At 49.3% G+C, this 16,213-nt stretch overlaps 1 protein-coding gene across 1 annotated transcript in view; it reads left to right on the top strand.

Annotated features, from left to right (window-relative positions):
* Nucleotides 1-878: 878 nt before the first annotated feature.
* Nucleotides 879-16,213, top strand: part of TRIM71 (tripartite motif containing 71) — a gene marked incomplete at both ends in the record, with an annotated part of 57,956 nt that continues 42,621 nt past the window's right edge. The window contains one exon of the mRNA XM_079714027.1: nt 879-1,748. Coding sequence (XP_079570153.1) covers nt 879-1,748 — 870 coding nt within the window. The remainder of the gene's footprint in view (nt 1,749-16,213) is intronic.

The raw sequence follows: 16,213 nt of genomic DNA, 5'->3' as shown, positions 1-16,213 counted from the left end.
AGGAGCTCGCTGGAGGCGCCCAGGCCCGGCGAGGCGGGGGCAAGAGGGCCCAGGGCCGCGTGGGGCGCGCGTGCGTGTTAAGCGCCGGCAGCGCGGCCGGGCTCGGCGGGCGCGCGGGAGACTCGAGGCGCGTGGGGCGCGCGTGCGTACTACACGCGTGCGGCCGCAGCGGGCTCCCACTAGCTGCAGCTGCGGCGGGGCCGACCGCCCTGCAGGGAGGCCGCGCCGGGCCGTGCGCAAGCCCGGAGCGCCGCACGCCGGGCCACCCAGGAGCCCCTGGCCGCCGCGTCATGCGGCGGGACGGTCGGCGTCGCGCGGGGGGACACGGGCTCGGCATCGCGCCGCTCCCGCCTTTACTAGTTTGGGGAGCCTTCCTGTCCCAAGAAGAGACTAAATCCGTTTAAAGAAAAGCCACGCACCAAATACTCGTCGAACCAAATTCTGCTTCTCCCGCCGGGACTGGGATTGCACAGCAGACTCGACTTGGGGGGACTCCCCTCGGCTGGCGAGAAGCTAAGCTACAGCTGCTCCAGGGAGTCCTCTGACCTCCCTGCCCCCGCTCGCCCCTCGCGTGTCGGGACTTGTTCCGGCGCTCCCGCTTCGGGAAGGCACGCGGCCCCCGCGTCCTTTTCCGGGAGGAATCTGTGTCGCCTCCGGAGAGTGGCATTTAATGCCCGCAGCGTCGGGGGTGGCAGCGCGCGGGCCGGACGCGGCGAGGCCGAGCGGGCCGCGCCGCTCTGGTGCCGGCTCCTGGATCGCAGGCCTAATTGATGCCTTTTTCTGAGTGAGTCGGCGGCTCCCCCACCCACCTCGTCCGCGCTCTCCTCTCCTCCTCCTCTTCCTCTCTGGTCTCCTCCCTCCTCCGGGCTTGGTTGCAAATGGCTTCGTTCTCCGAGACCGACTTCCAGATCTGCCTGCTGTGCAAGGAGATGTGCGGCTCGCCGGCGCCGCTCTCCTCCAATTCGTCGGCGTCGTCGTCGTCCTCGCAGACGTCCACGTCGTCGGGGGGCGGCGGCGGGGGCCCCGGGGCTGCGGCGCGCCGCCTGCACGTCCTGCCCTGCCTGCACGCCTTCTGCCGCCCGTGCCTCGAGGCGCACCGGCTGCCGGCGGCGGGCGGCGGCGCGCCGGGAGAGCCGCTCAAGCTGCGCTGCCCTGTGTGCGACCAGAAGGTCGTGCTGGCCGAGGCGGCGGGCATGGACGCACTGCCCTCGTCCGCCTTCCTGCTCAGTAACTTGCTCGACGCCGTGGTGGCCACGACCGACGAGCCGCCGCCCAAGAACGGGCGGGCCGGCGCCGCGGCGGGCGCGGGCGGCCACAGCAACCACCGGCACCACGCGCACCACGCGCACCCGCGCGCTTCTGCCTCGGCGCCGCCGCCGCTCCCGCCAGCACCGCAGCCGCCCGCGCCGCCCCGCTCAGCGCCCGGCGGCCCCGCGGCCTCCCCGTCGGCGCTGCTGCTGCGCCGGCCTCACGGCTGCAGCTCCTGCGACGAGGGCAACGCGGCCTCGTCGCGCTGCCTCGATTGCCAGGAGCACCTGTGCGACAACTGCGTCCGCGCGCACCAGCGCGTGCGCCTTACCAAGGACCACTACATCGAGCGCGGCCCGCCCGGCCCCACAGCCACAGCCGCCGCCGCCGCCGCCGCGGCGCAGCAGCTCGGGCTCGGGCCGCCCTTCCCCGGCGCGCCCTTCTCCATCCTCTCGGTCTTCCCCGAGCGCCTCGGCTTCTGCCAGCACCACGACGACGAGGTGAGTTCGGGGGCCGCTCCCGCGGCGGCTGCGGCCGGGCGGCGTGGGGCGCGGGTCTGGCACCCGGGGAGCCGCGTGGGTGCTCGCGCGGGCATCCGGGCAGGCCCCCGAGCAAGGGGAGGGGGTCCTCTCCCTTCCGGATTTCTCGTTTTTTTTGGCTACGCGGCAGTCGCTGCCCCAAGCAGATCCTGACCTGGGAAGTGTGTGTGGAGAGGACCTGGCCTCTGTGTGCGGGCTGCGAGGGGTTCCAAAACGCAGAGTCCCCCGCTTCTGTATCGAATTTTCTGTGCGGCAAAATGTGGCAGCCGCTGTCTCCAGTTAGGCATGAGCTGGGAGGAGGTAGTTGTGTGCGACTGTGTAGACCTGGCCTCCGTGTACGGGGGTCCCTCCTCTGCCCTCCGACGGTTCCCGAGGTTGGAGACACCCCCTCTTCTTTAGGGACTTTGATTTTCTCATTCCTGTTTGACAAAGCGTGCAGGCTATTGTTTTAAGTAAGACACGAGATGGAAACGTGTGTATGTGTAGACGTGGTCTCCTTGTGCGGGCACACCAGGGGCCTCCCAGCATGCTGAGGGCTCTCCTTTAGCTTTTTTTCCCAACCTTCTATTTGTAAAACTCGTCGATTGTTGCTTTTAAGTAGGGCATGAACCAGGAGGAGATGGTCGTGTGGGTGAGTGTGGGGTGCGCTTGCGCGTGTAGACCTGCTTTCCACGTGCGCGCTTGTGAGGGGAGGACTGTGCTTTTTGTTGGGACACCGTAGCAGTCGTTGCCTCCTTGTGTGGAGTAAGAACAGCCTTCCGCGGTTCTGTTCCCGCACCGTGGAAAAAGCGTGTTCTGGCCCCTGAACCTCCCTTGTATGGAATCGCCCTTCGGCCTCGTGGGCCCACCGCTGCACCGGGAGCAGCGGAATCGGGGGGCCTTGCCCATTGCCCTCACCAAGCTGGAAGTCCTTGGGCCGCCCCCGCCTGCCCCGGCTTCGATCGCTACGGGAACCGGTTTCCCTGGTTGGGAGGTGTCCCCACCCCGTTCAACCTGGGGCTCGCGGCTCGAACCGGGTGCGCAGAGTCCGAGGGCTGCACGGCAGCCTTTGAGCTTATTTGGCTCTTTTGGCTGTTTGTTGAATAAACCTTTCTTGCTTATTTTTCACATCTTGTGCCACCTTCCACTCACCCGAACCCATTGGAGGAAGGGGCCAGAAGTTTTGAGGCGCAGCCTCTGCTGAGAGGGTCGGTGACTTAATGCGATCTACGTGTAGCCCTTGGTGAGACCTGGTGCTAGTCTTGCCTTGGGCGCGGGCAGGAGACGGCTCCTGGTGCGAGTTGGCTGCATGCTAGGTGGAGTGGGCGTTCTGGTTCCGAACGCGGCTGAGGCTTGCCGAGCGCAGCCTTTTCCACGCCTAACCTGTTATTTGGGGAGGAGGGCGGAGCTATTGCCTGCTGGCCTTAAGCCGGCTTCTCCTATTGGAAAAAAGTTGAAATTCTAATCTACTTGTTGTGGACGCCTCATTTTAAAAGTTTCTTTCTCGGTATGAAGCCTAAGGGGCAGCTATTTTTTTCCTTCCTTTTTTAAGCTTTGAATGGACTCATCTTTGAAGTTTTCCCACATTTATGGCTGAATGTGTCTAGTAGGTTCTTTCAAAACTGAATTGAGTTAAATACTGATCCGAATCCCGGGAATGGAAAGAGGGAGCCAATTCGCCGGGAAGATTAGCGTCGAGGGGGAGGGGGAGGGAGAGGGCGCCTTGAATCCGCCACAATTTCCCTCCTGGCAGGGGCGTTGATTGAACCCTCCCTCCCAGCAGTTGAGTTTAAATGTCAGGTTTTATTTATATTCCCAGTTAAAGATCCACATACGTTTTATTTGGGTTAAAACAGTAGATGCTCAGTGTTGCCAGACTTGTAAAAGGTTTATACACTTTTTAAATTATTAAACCATTCAAACGGTATGGGAGCGTGTGAAGTGTAGCACCCCTCACCCTGGGAGGTACCTGGATGCCCTGAACATTTAGGTTTTTTTTAACGTGTGCAATACTAGGTTGAAGTTGTTTGGCAAAGGCACTAAGATATTACACTGTTAGACCAACATCCTTTTAAAACATGACATTTGCTCAGTTTTGAGCAAAATTCTACTTCCCTTTCTTGGTTTTTCATTAAAAGAAGAAAACTTGGAAAACAGTTGTTAAATCTCTTTAATCTTTCCTGAATTTGGAATGTTAGGGAATTTAAGTTTAAAGGGACAAACCAATGCTGTGAATGGAGAAGTCAAGTGTTGGGAGGGAAAGCACCAGGTTCACAGAGGGGATCCCACCCATGGCCTAAATTCTTCGTTTTCTTCCAAGGGAGTGATCCTTCAGAGTTTAGTAATATTGTTCCTTTAAAAAACCATTTTCGGATTGGGAAAAGGAGACTGAGGGCACTGTGGAGGACGATCGTCCTGTCTTCTGTTTGATTGTGTCGGACTGGATGCCTAAATCCATGTGTTTTACAGTAGGTACAGTCTACTTCAGTTTTTGAAACGTGCTCCTTTACTGAGTTGCCTCCCGGGTCAACAGGCTCCATTAAATAATTCAGGGCGCCCTTGCCTGATGGTGACTAATGCCACCTGACCTTGGGAAGAGGGCCCCGACGCCTGGCTCTTCTCCTTTAATTTTAAGGAGGGTGCCTCCGACAGTTGGCCACTTAGGGGTGCGGGAAGCAGCCGGTAGGGTCTCTTCCCAGACTGCTTTCCTTAAGCATTCCCCGCACCCCCCCGGAAATGGCCCCTTAGGACTAACAAGGTGGTGTTCTGATCACTGGTTTAAAACTTAATTTTAAAATCTAAAAGGAGGGAGCTGGTTTTCCATCGGAATGATGAGGGTTGTTTGCTCTCACTCTGTATTTGGTCCATTTAAAAAACAGAGTTTGGGTTTTTCGCTTTGGTGGTCGGTCCGAAAGGCCTGCAGGCGCCGAGGCCGGCGGTTAGCAAGGCCGGGAATTGGGGGCCCGCGCTCCTGACCGCTGGCCGCGCGCCTCCCGCGGGGCCTTGGAGAGGCGGGCGGAGGCGCCGCGGCGGTGGGCCAGCCCCAGCCCGGCCGGCCCGGAGCCCGCCTCGGCAAGCGGGAGGCAGCGGGGCCGAGACGGGGTCTGCACGCATCTGGGGGGGAGAGTTAGGGAGTTGAGTGGGACTGGAGCGCGCTGCTCCCACCTTCATGAGGTGCCTTTTAATGTGTTAATTGCACGTGGGATGTGAGCCCTTGGCTGCCTTGTAGGCGACACTGGAAGCAGAAAGGGTGTGTGAGTGTGTTCAGAGCTCGGGCGGTAGGATTCTGTAAATGGCGAGAAGCCGAGTGGGGTCTGAGCCTGTTCCGGTCCCCGGGAAAGGCCCTGTCAACTGAGTGGGGGGGGCGAGGAGGGTGGTGGTGACCCAGCTGCCAACTTGAGCCGAGGGATATTTTGTAGCTCGAGGATGGCAGTATTGTTCCCCGTTATGAAGGCAGGGGTGGGGGTGGATTTTCCTGAGTCTCCCGTATGGAAAATGGGGTGTAGGTGCTGATATAATTTATTTTCACTCCCTGGAAATATAGGTTCTAGAATTCCAATCCAGTGTGACCCTAAGTATTGAGCCATCCTAGGCTTGGGGGGGGACTATCTTTCCCCAGGAAACCACTCTCAAAAAATCAGCCTCAAACCACTGAGGAAGACGGTTTGCTGCCTAAAATAATTGGTTGTGGAATGAATTCTTGTATCTTATTTTGAATAAGTTCCTGTAAATGGGGATTGCACTAGTATTGGCACCAATGTATTTTATTTTGCATTCCCAGAGTCTAAGCTTTTTCAGGCATGCATACTCTCAGTGTATGTTTTAAAATAATATGTGTGTGTTTTGTACATTGTAAAATTTATAGCAAGAGCCTTTTTTTTTAAGGACAAGAGAGAAAAAGTGAGTAGAAATGTGCATTCTAGTTGTTTCTGTGCCCCATCTTCAACCCGTTCTATAGGACTAGGTAGATGTGTGTCTGAATAGCACACACATCTCACCTATTCACCAGAAAACCAAATTTTCCATACCTTGGAAATAATTGGAGGTTCCTGCTTTGAATCTAGTTCAGCAGGTGGATGTTTGTAGATTGAAATCTGTTGAATTAAGAAAATGCTTGATGAATGGGGAATTCCCTGGCAGTCCAGTGGTTAGGACTCCATGCTCTCACTGTTGAGGGCCCAGGTTCAATCCCTGGTTGGGAAACTAAGATCCCACAAGCTGCGAGGCATAGCCAATTAAAAAAAGAAGAAGAAAATGCACACATATGTAATTTTAAAACATATTTCAGGTCACTAAAACCAACATTAGAATGTGTAGTTTTCTAATTTCTCCTAACATGTAAAATTTTGAGCACAACTGTTTGGCTTTTTATGTTTTCATTTAAAAAGTTCTCTGCGTATATAGAAAGGGAGTTCGTTTCGGAGGAAGCCTTAAATGAGGAGGTGAAATGGTTAAAATGCTTTTGTTGTTGAGGTAGTTTGCCAGAAGAAAGGGTTTTATAAGTTTTTCTGATTATGAGGAATTTAAATTTACTTGATAATTCTATATAGCTCTGAAATTTAATCCCCTCCAAATTTTATTTCCTTTGGTGCTAACTGAAGTCACATGGGTTGCTTACTCGCCAGCTCCTCACACAGGGCAAGGTTTATTTCAGATGTATTCATTCTTAGCTAATAAAGGACCATTTCGATGTCATTCTTCATGACACTTAAGCGAAAGGTTGAGAAGAATTCTACCATGCAATCGGTTTCAAAGTAGTGTTTCCTCCCCCTTTTCCCCATAACACTGACCAAGAGTCGAAGGCTTGACTCACTAAGGCTGTAGGTGCCATCTCTCTTATTTTGGAAGAGAGCAGATAAAGAATTACAGTTGCCTAAAGGGAGCAAAAGGTGCCACCACTGCAGCCCACTCTGTCCCTCGTTCTTTGACCTTTCAAGCTTTGTGACTTGCAGGAGGAGGCTTGAGCCATCTTTCCTCTTCAGTTGATGTGACCTCCTGCTTCTTCAATACTAAATTATGCTTCTCCCTTTGAGGTTTTGTCTGTACCCACAAACCTAGTTGACTGAAACCAGATTGACTGTTTTGATTGACAAGACTCTGGCTTGTTAACAGAAAAATTGGGAGGGGTAGGGGGGTGAGCGTGGGCAATTTACATCTGAAACTTTGGGTTAAACCCTAGTCCAGCGTAATTCCTTGCCTCTTCAGATTGCATCTCCAGTTTCCTTCATGTTTTAGATAGTTGGCTTACAGTTGGCTTTGAAGGTACGGTGGAATGAAACAGGGGAAGACCCCTAATGCCTGGGTTTAATCTCCCACTAACACCCAACTGAAATTTTGAGAGATTCATATTTAATCCGAAGACATCGGGCCAATTTTTAAAAATTAATTTATTTTTTGCTGCGTTGGGTCTTCCTTGTTGCGAGTGGGCTTTTTCTAGTTGTGGTGAGCGGGGGCTGCTCTGTTGCGGTGTGTGGGTTCTTATTGCAGTCGCTTCTCTTGTTGCAAGCATGGGCTCTAGGTGTGTGGGCTTCAGTAGTTGTTGTCATGCGGGCTCAGTAATTGTGGCTTGCGGGCTCTAGAGCGCAGGCTCAGTAGTTGTGGCGCACGGGCTTAGTTGCTCCGTGGCATGTGGGATCTTCCCGGACCAGGGCTCGAACCCATGTCCCCTGCATTGGCAGGCAGATTCTTAACCACTGTGCCACCAGGGAAGTCCCAAGGGTGCAATTCTTGATTGTGATTATTTATCTGACAGGCTTTTCTTGATCCGACAGGCTTATGCAAAATTGCACATTCTGTCATCGTTAATGGGATTAAAAAAAATATTTATGCGATTTGAATGAAACTGAGCAGTGTGCACAAGACAATGAAGTGGGTACAGGTCAGTTGTGTCAACTGAGGGCTCCCCTCATGGCTCCCACATCTTGTGAATTTTGAGGGTCCCTGAGTGGGCTTTGGAAACTCCCCTGCCCAGCCTCTGTCAAACATCTGTCAGCAACTGTATCCTTAGTTGTGATTGTTGCTTCTGGAAAGTTCGGGCAGCCATTTCCTTCCATCTAGCCTTGTTGAAATGCCAGTTGAGTTTGCAGATTTCTTTAATGTCTTCGACTGATTGGGATAGTTATAAAGATGTTCTTCTAAAAAATCTGCACATGGAGATTTTGCTGCTAAATATGGATCTGATAGAACATCTTCAGCACAGGTGTTTAAAAAATGAGAATTGTGAATAGGTTGCGTCAGCAGTCATGATTATGGTGTGTTTATATAGACCACATCCGCAGATTTTGTTCTGTGCCATCTGCCTCTCTTTGAGATCAGTGTCAGAGGGAGATCTTTCTCTTAGGATCATCTGTAGGCTTGTACTGGGTAAGTGTTGAGCAGAAAAGTGGATATGGTAAAGGAAGTTTTAGTAGGAGTTGGGATAATGTTTTTGTGATATTTCTTATTAAAGCTGTCTGTTTATTTAGCTTTATTTTTACTTAAGCATTTAGGCAGTGTGGTTTTAGGTTGAGATTTCTTGCTCTGCGTTAGTTTTCTCATCTGTAACACTTTGCAGTGTTAAAGATTCCAGTTAACATATTTAAAGGGTCTGTAGCACAGTAGAAGCCAATTGTAAACACTTATAATAGCTTTGCTTTGTTTTGTTTTATTATAAATTTATTTATTTATCTTTGGCTGCATTGGGCTCTCTCTCGTTGCATCGAGCGGGGGCTACTCTTTGTTGCGGTGCGCAGTTTTCTCATTGTGGTGGCTACTCTTTGTTGCGGAGCACAGGCTCTGGGTGCACCGGCTTCAGTAGTTGTGGCACACGGGCTTAGTTGCTCAGTGGCATGTGACATCTTTCGGGACCAGGGTTTGAACCCGTGTCCCCTACACTGGCAGGCGGATTCTTAACCACTGCGCCACCAGGGAAGTCCCAGGTTTTTCTTTTTAATTAAGAATTTTAAAAATTGAAGTATAGTTGATTTACAACGTGTTAATTTTTGCTGTACAGCCAAGTGATTCACTTATACATATATATATTCTTTTTTTAATATATTTTCCATTATGGTTTATCATAGGACACTGAATATGGTTCTCTGTGCTATACAGTAGGACCTTGTTGTTTGTAATAGCTTTTATTAATAAACTGTTGAGTATTGCAGCAAACTCCTCACCCCACCCCTCTTTCCCCCAGAGGGGATGCTGTAGAAGAAAACTAATGTCAGTGTTGGAAATTGTGGCTTCTGTCAGTTTACTGTGATCTAAACGGAAGGATGTAGTGATTCTTTCAGGTGATGCAAAGTGAACTGGAGAAACATGCATATAACTTGTTTCACCTTAGAAAAACTGGACCTCAACTTTAACTTCTGGTCTAGACCATCTTAGAGTTATGGCTCCCCGAGCCTATGGGAAAAGATGGGCACAACTGTGTTTAGAGGCTACATCAATGCCCTCAGCTTTTTTTTTTTTTTTAAGAGATGGAAGTTCACTGTTTCTGTTCACATTTTATATGATGTATTTGACAACCATTAATCTTTAAAGACTTGATCTTTTTTGGCACCATGACATTTCAAGGAAATGGATCAACTTGCTCAAGGGAACAGTCTGATTTCAGGGACTGGAATATTTTATAAGCTTTAATTTCACGGTGTTGTCAGGTGTGTGTTTAGGTGTTCCTGAAAAGGAAACTTCAGTTATCAGAAGAAAGGCCTTAAATCATCATAGAAAAACTGCTACTTTACAAATGGGGAGACAGGCTGGGGTGATGAAATGACTTAAGCAGGAACTTACCTAGTCTAGCACTCTTTTCACACTGCTAAGTTATTTTTTTTAATTTTTAATTAAAAAAAATTTTTTTTCTTTGGCTGTGCTGTGCAGCTTGTGGAATCTCAGTTCCCTGACCAGGGATTGAACCCAGGCCATGGCAGTGAAAGCCTGGAATCCTAATCACTAGAGCACCAGTGAACTCCCCACACTACTATTTATATACAATATTTGGCAAATTTATTATTTTTTTGAAACTAGTAATAAAAGTCTGATTTTAAAAAAAATAATTAATTTTCATTTATTTATTTTTGGCTGTGTTGGGTCTTCCTTGCTGCACGCAGGCTTTCTCTAGTTGTGGCGAGCGGGGGCTACTCTTCATTGCGGTGTGCGGGCTTCTCGTTGTGGAGCATGGGCTCTAGTCACGCGGGCTTCAGTAGTTGTGGTGCACGGGCTTTGTTGCTCTGCGGCATGTGGGAACTTCCTGGACCAGGGTTTGAACCCGTGTTCGCTGCATTGGCAGGCGGATTCTTTTCTCTGTTTCGCAGGCCTCTCACTGTTGTGGCCTCTCCCGTTGCGGAGCACAGGCTCCGGACGCACAGGCTCAGCGGCCATGGCTTACGGGCCCAGCTGCTCTGCGTCATGTGGGATCTTCCCGGACCAGGGCACGAACCCGTGTCCCCTGCATCGGCAGGTGGACTCTCAACCACTGCGCCACCAGGGAAGCCCAAGTCTGATGTTTAATATTAAATTTCTTGCTTGAATCTTTAGCTTTTTGTGTTTTATCTTGTTTTTGGTCTTTTTAAGTTATTAAGGAGAAAATTAAATAGCACACAGGTAATTACAAATGGGCCACAGTATGGTCTCTTGGCAAAAGTGAGTGTGACCGTCATTACCGTGACTACTCCTTCCAGAATGAACTTAATGCGAAGTATTATCAGAACAATGATTTAGCAAGGAAGAGGCCTTAAGTTTTTTTGGTGTGTTTTTAAAAAATATATATATTTATTTATTTATTTGGCTGCATTGGGTCTTTGTTGCTGTGCACGGGCTTCCTCTGGTTGTGGTGAGCAGGGGCTACTCTTTGTTGCGGTGCACGGGCTTCTTATTGTGGTGGCTTCTCTTGTTGCAGAGCATGGGCTCTCAGGGGCGCCGGCTTCAGTAATTGTGGCTCGCGGGCTCTAGAGCGCAGGCTCAGTAGTTGCGGCTCATGGGCTTAGTTGCTCCGTGGCATGTGGGATCTTCCCGGACCAGGGCTTGAACCTGTGTCCCCTGCATCTGCAGGCGGATTCTTCACCACTGCGCCACCAGGGAAGTCCGAGGTCTTGAGTTTTAATTAGTCTCTTGAAATAATGTCTGTCTCATAGCAGATCTCTACAGTATCAAAGTGAGAAGGGTACTTCCTCTGTCAACCAACCTCTAACATAGGCCTGTTCTTCCGTGATCTCAGGCAGTGGAGACTCCCACCTGCTCTTGCCCCAGTACTCTCGCTCTGTGGCCCCAGCACTTCAGAGAAACTACTCTGGCACTGGTGGGGCTCTTACACCAGATCTGGCCTTGGTTGATGTTAGTGGACTTAAGGACCAATTCGAGAAAGATGTTGCCAGGTTGCTGGTTCTCAGTGGTGATGCAAGTTGGGTTTAATCAGAATATGCTCGTGATGTTGCCTTGATCCCTTTGCCAGAAACAAAGGAGATCTCTTCCTTTTCAAGCCACAGAATGCCCTGAAAATGTTCTCTCTCACATTATGTAGTTGGGGGATTAAAAGGGGAACAGTAAATGCTTGTAGCTTCTTGGTGTAAAGACAAGAGCATGAGCTTTAGAGTAAGAAGACCTGGGTTCACAGCCTGGTGTTAAGCAGAAGTAGCTGTGTGACCTTGGACAAGTCACTTAACCTTTCAGGTGGAAATGGTAGTAGTAGTATTAGAGACCTATTTGTGGAGGGGAGTTATGATTTATACGAAGATGCTTTGAAGAAGGAGTTAGAAAAATTTGTTTCAGTATACATGTACATAACTGTGTGAGTCTCCTGAAAAAAAAATTTGGCTTCAATTTTTCCTGCAAGTTGTAGCCAAACGGGTAAAATTCCTTCTTCATGAAATTAAATATGTTGCTTATCCTTCTTAAAAAAATACTTGCTGGTTGATGGCCAAGCGATATTTGATACCATGAAATAATTTGGGCGGTTTCTCATTGCTGACAGGACTTGATGTGTTAAGATTTGTCATCAAAATATTTGAATGTCTGTTTTCTGCTAGGAATTACGCTCCTTGCTGAGGATGCTGGAGCCTTGTGGTTAGTCTACTGGGAAGACAGAACTGGAAGAAAGTAGTTGATGGGGAAGGGGGACTCTTACCTTCCTGGGTGGCTACTTTATATATGGTCTCATTTACATTACCAGAGGAAATATAAGTGTTAAAAGCTCGTGGCATCTAAACAGAGGTTCTGACTGGGAGATGAGTTTGGGTTGAAAGAGAGGAGTTTAAGATGAATCTTGGAGAATGGTGGGGTTTAGGTAGAAGATGGAAGAAAGGCAGGAGTGGTTTCGAGGAGCCTGCATTGGATTGACTCTAGCAGAGGGTGTGTAGTCTTGATCTTTTATCTAATTTTTCCTTTCAGCATCCCTAAGAAAGGTGTTAGGGTCCCCTCACCCCCTTTTATTTTATTTATTTATTTATTTATTTTTTTGTGGTACGCAGGCCCCTCACTGTTGTGGCCTCTCCCGTTGGGGAGCACAGGCTCCGGACACGCAGGCTCAGCGGCCATGGCTCACGGGCCCAGCCGCTCCACGGCATGTGGGACCCTCCTGGACCGGGGCATGAACCCGTGTCCCCTGCATCGACAGGCGGACTCTCAACCACTGCGCCACCAGGGAAGCCCTCCTCACCCCCCTTTTAAATTGAAGGATAGTTGATTTACAATATTATATTAGTTTCAGGTATATAGCATAGTGATTCAGTATTTTAGTTTATATTCCATTAAAAGTTATTGCAAAATAAAGGCTATAATTCTCTTCACTTGTTGCTTATCCATTTTATACATAGTAGTTTGTACCTCTTAATCCCATGCCCCTATCTTCCCCCTACCCACTTCCCTCTCCCCACAGGTAACCACTAGTTTGTGTTCTTTTTTTTGTTGTTGTTGTTCTTTTTTTTTTTTGCCTCACTGCTGTGGGAGAGATCTTAGTTGCCCCACCAGGGATCGAACTTGTGCCCCCTGCAGTGGAAGAATGGAGTCTTTAACCATTGGACTGGCCAGGGAAGTCCCTAGTTTGTGTTCTATGTCTGTAAGCCTGTTTCTGTTTTGCTATTCATTTGTTTTATATTTTAGATTCCACAAATAACAGATGTCTTTGTCTGACTTATTTCACTAAGCATAGTATTCTCTAGGTCCATCTACATTGCTGCAAGTGGCAAAATTTCATTCTTTTTTGTGGCTGAGTAGTATTCCATTATATATTTATTCCACATCTTTATCCATTCATCTGTTGACAGACACTTAGGTTGCTTCCATATCTTGGGTATTGTAAATAGTGCTGCTGTGAACATAAGGGTGGACATATCTTTTTGAATTAGCATTTTCATTTTTTCCAAATATCTACCCAGGAGTGGAATTGCTGGGTCATTTGGTAGTTCTGTTTTTTAGGGATCCCCTCCTTTTTTATCCTTCTTAGCGGGGGTGGTTACTGATATGTAGAAGAACTAAATATCAGTCTGGAGCCAGAGCCACTTTAGTTACTTTAACAGGTCATTTAATGTAAAGAATTGTTGGTGTTGTTTGAGTTAACTGAGAAGCTGCACTGCAAGGAGAGAGCACTTGGGTACCTGGGAAGCCGCAGCTGTGGGAAGCAGCTCCCACCCAAGGGCTGGGAGATCGGAAGAGAAAAGGTTGGAGTTGTTAAGACATAGGAGGGTACCTGTGGGTCTGGCCAGGGACCCATGACGCTGGAGTAAGAAGTCTGTTGAGGGTACCACCCAGGAAGCAGGACAGCAGAGAGCGAAGCCTTTTTCCTCCTCAAATCCCCTATTGTCGGAGTCACAGGGATTCAGTGGGCAAAGCAGAGATGTGGCCTACCCGGGAGGGTGGGTTCAAGCTGAGAGACAATAAGAATTCAGTAAGCAGCACAGCTGGGAAGATGGAATCACGCTTGGGCCACTCCTTCCGGCAGCACCACTTGGTGCTTGATTCCATTTGAAAATTTCATGAAAATACGGGGGGAGACCTCAGGCTAAGGAGGACCAGAACGTGTCCAAAGTTAGCAGTGCTGTTCCTGTCAGTGTGTTTCCAGTCTCGACTAACCCAGCTTGCTGTTGACTTGCCAGCAGGCTGCACCAGCCAGGGACAGCCCACTCCCTGCTTCCAGCTCTCTGAGTCATGTATGTGCTTACCAAGAGAGGCTGCTGCTTTTGTTCCCAGACCTATGTATGTTCTTCGTACTTGTTTGTGTAATTACACAGTTTAAGTAAAAATGGAACAAGTGCAGAGAATTTCTAGGTAAGCAGACCTGAATTTCTATGAAATCAGATTTGGTGTAAAGCAGGAGGCCCTGGGGAAAGAGCAGTGAGCAAAATCGCCCCGAATCCCTTTCTTTGTGGAGCTTACACAACCAGTTTGGGATTGGGGGATTCTCCTTGCCTTCCCCAAAGGCTGGTGCACCGGGGCATCCGTGGGTACCTCCCTGGTGTGAGCTAGACCCGTGCAGCCCATTATGGTTATAATCTTGAGTGAGGGGAGGAGCCTCGGCCCTGCAGGAAGGAGCTCTGTTCCCTGCTTCCCCTTCCTCTCCTCGGCCTTTGGGACGACCTGCCCCCACCCCACCCCCCTGGCTTTGTCCTGCAGTTCAAGGGGCAGTTTGTGCTGCAGAACTTTAGGCTGAGAGGGAAGGCCTCACTTCTTACTAAGTCCTATTTTGATTTTTTGGTATTTGTTTTTGTGTATTGAGGTAGATACGCACACTGTAAGATTCACCTTTTTCTCGTGTACAATTCTGCACCTTTTGACAAGAGCATAGAGTGCGGTCACCACCATGCTCAGTACAGAGCATCCCGTCACCCCAAATGCTCCAACCCCCAGCCTCAGGCAGCCCTCTACCTGTTCTCCAGTCCTATGGTTTTGTCTTCTCCAGAAGATCATGAATCTGACAGTGTTGACTCCTTGAGTCAGGCTTTTTCCACTTGCCAAGCTGCCTTCGCTGGAATCAGTGGTGCCTCCCTATTTGTTGCTGAGTAGTTTTCCATTGTATGAATGTACCACAGTTTATACGTTCGCCAGTTGGAGGGCACTCGTGTTTCCTGTTTTTGGCGATGGCAACTGTTTATGTTAATACCTGGAATATGAGCAGTGCTGTGTTGAGTGTTGGTGGTCACTGTCTTCTGCTGGAGCCTCTTTTTTTTTTTTTTTTTTTTTTTTTGCGGTTCGCGGGCCTCTCACTGTTGTGGCCTCTCCCGTTGTGGAGCACAGGCTCAGCGGCCATGGCTTACGGGCCCAGCTGCTCTGCGGCATGTGGGATCTTCCCGGACCGGGGCACGAACCCGTGTCCCCTGCATCGGCAGGCGGACTCTCAACCACTGAGCCACCAGGGAAGCCTGGAGCCTCCATTTTGATCAGGAACATTTGTCAGCAAAAGTGTGTGGCTTTGTGCCTCCTGTTTCCTCATCACTCTGCAGGATGGTAACATTTGCATTCGTCTGCCTAGGGCTGTCTTTTTTTGTTTGAGAATCAAATGAGGTATTTTCTGATGAAAAATTGCAATGTGTGCTATATATAAATATAAGTGAACGACAAGGACCTACCGTATAGCACAGGGAACTATACTATATATTTTGTAATAACCTATAAAGGAAAAGAATCTGAAAAGGAGTATATATACATATATAACTGAATCCTTGTGCTGTATACCTGAAACTAACATGATACTGTAAATCAACTCCACTTCAATAAAAGAGTTTCTAAAGTAATAAATAAAAGTGAAGACAGAAATTCAAAGTGAAGGAATTGCTTTGGGAACAGTGCTGCAGGGGGCAGTGGAAGCACCTGCCAGCCACCCACCAGTCTTGCCCTTTATTTTTAATAACTTCTCAGAAAAATTCCCTTTGGTTTTTTTTTCTTTTATAAATTTATTTATTTACATTTATTTTTGGCTGCGTTGGGTCTTCGTTGCTGCGCGTGGGCTTTCTCTAGTTGCTGTGAGGGGGGGCTAGTCTTCGTTGCAGTGCGCGGACTTCTCATTGCAGCAGCCTCTCCTGTTGCTGAGCACGGGCTCTAGGTGCACAGGCTTCAGTAGTTGTGGCTCGCGGGCTCCAGAGCGCAGGCTCCGCAGTTGTGGCGCACGGGCTTAGTTGCTCCGCAGCATGTGGGATCCTCGCAGACCAGGGCTCGAACCCGTGTCTCCTGCACTGGCAGGTGGATTCTTAACCAACCACTGTGCCACCAGGGAAGCCCCCCTTTGGTTTTTATTTCCCTTTTTGTTGTTGTTAGCTTTATCAGAGCTTTCAGAGATGTAGAGGAAGATGCGAAGAGGAAAATTTATTTTACCAATTTAACCAGATTTTTAAAAAGCCACATGGGTGCAAATAAAAAATGAAAAAAGCATAGCTCTCATCAGCGATGGACCAACCCAAATATCTGGAGCTTTGAGGGAATTTTGGAAAGAATCGCCTCCAGGGAGTGTAAATGAAGTTAGGTTTGTGTCTCCACTTTAAACT

Source organism: Hyperoodon ampullatus, assembly GCF_949752795.1.
Source record: "Hyperoodon ampullatus genome assembly, chromosome: 10".
Lineage (NCBI taxonomy): Eukaryota > Metazoa > Chordata > Mammalia > Artiodactyla > Ziphiidae > Hyperoodon > Hyperoodon ampullatus.
This window is presented reverse-complemented; position numbering and strand designations above follow the sequence as displayed.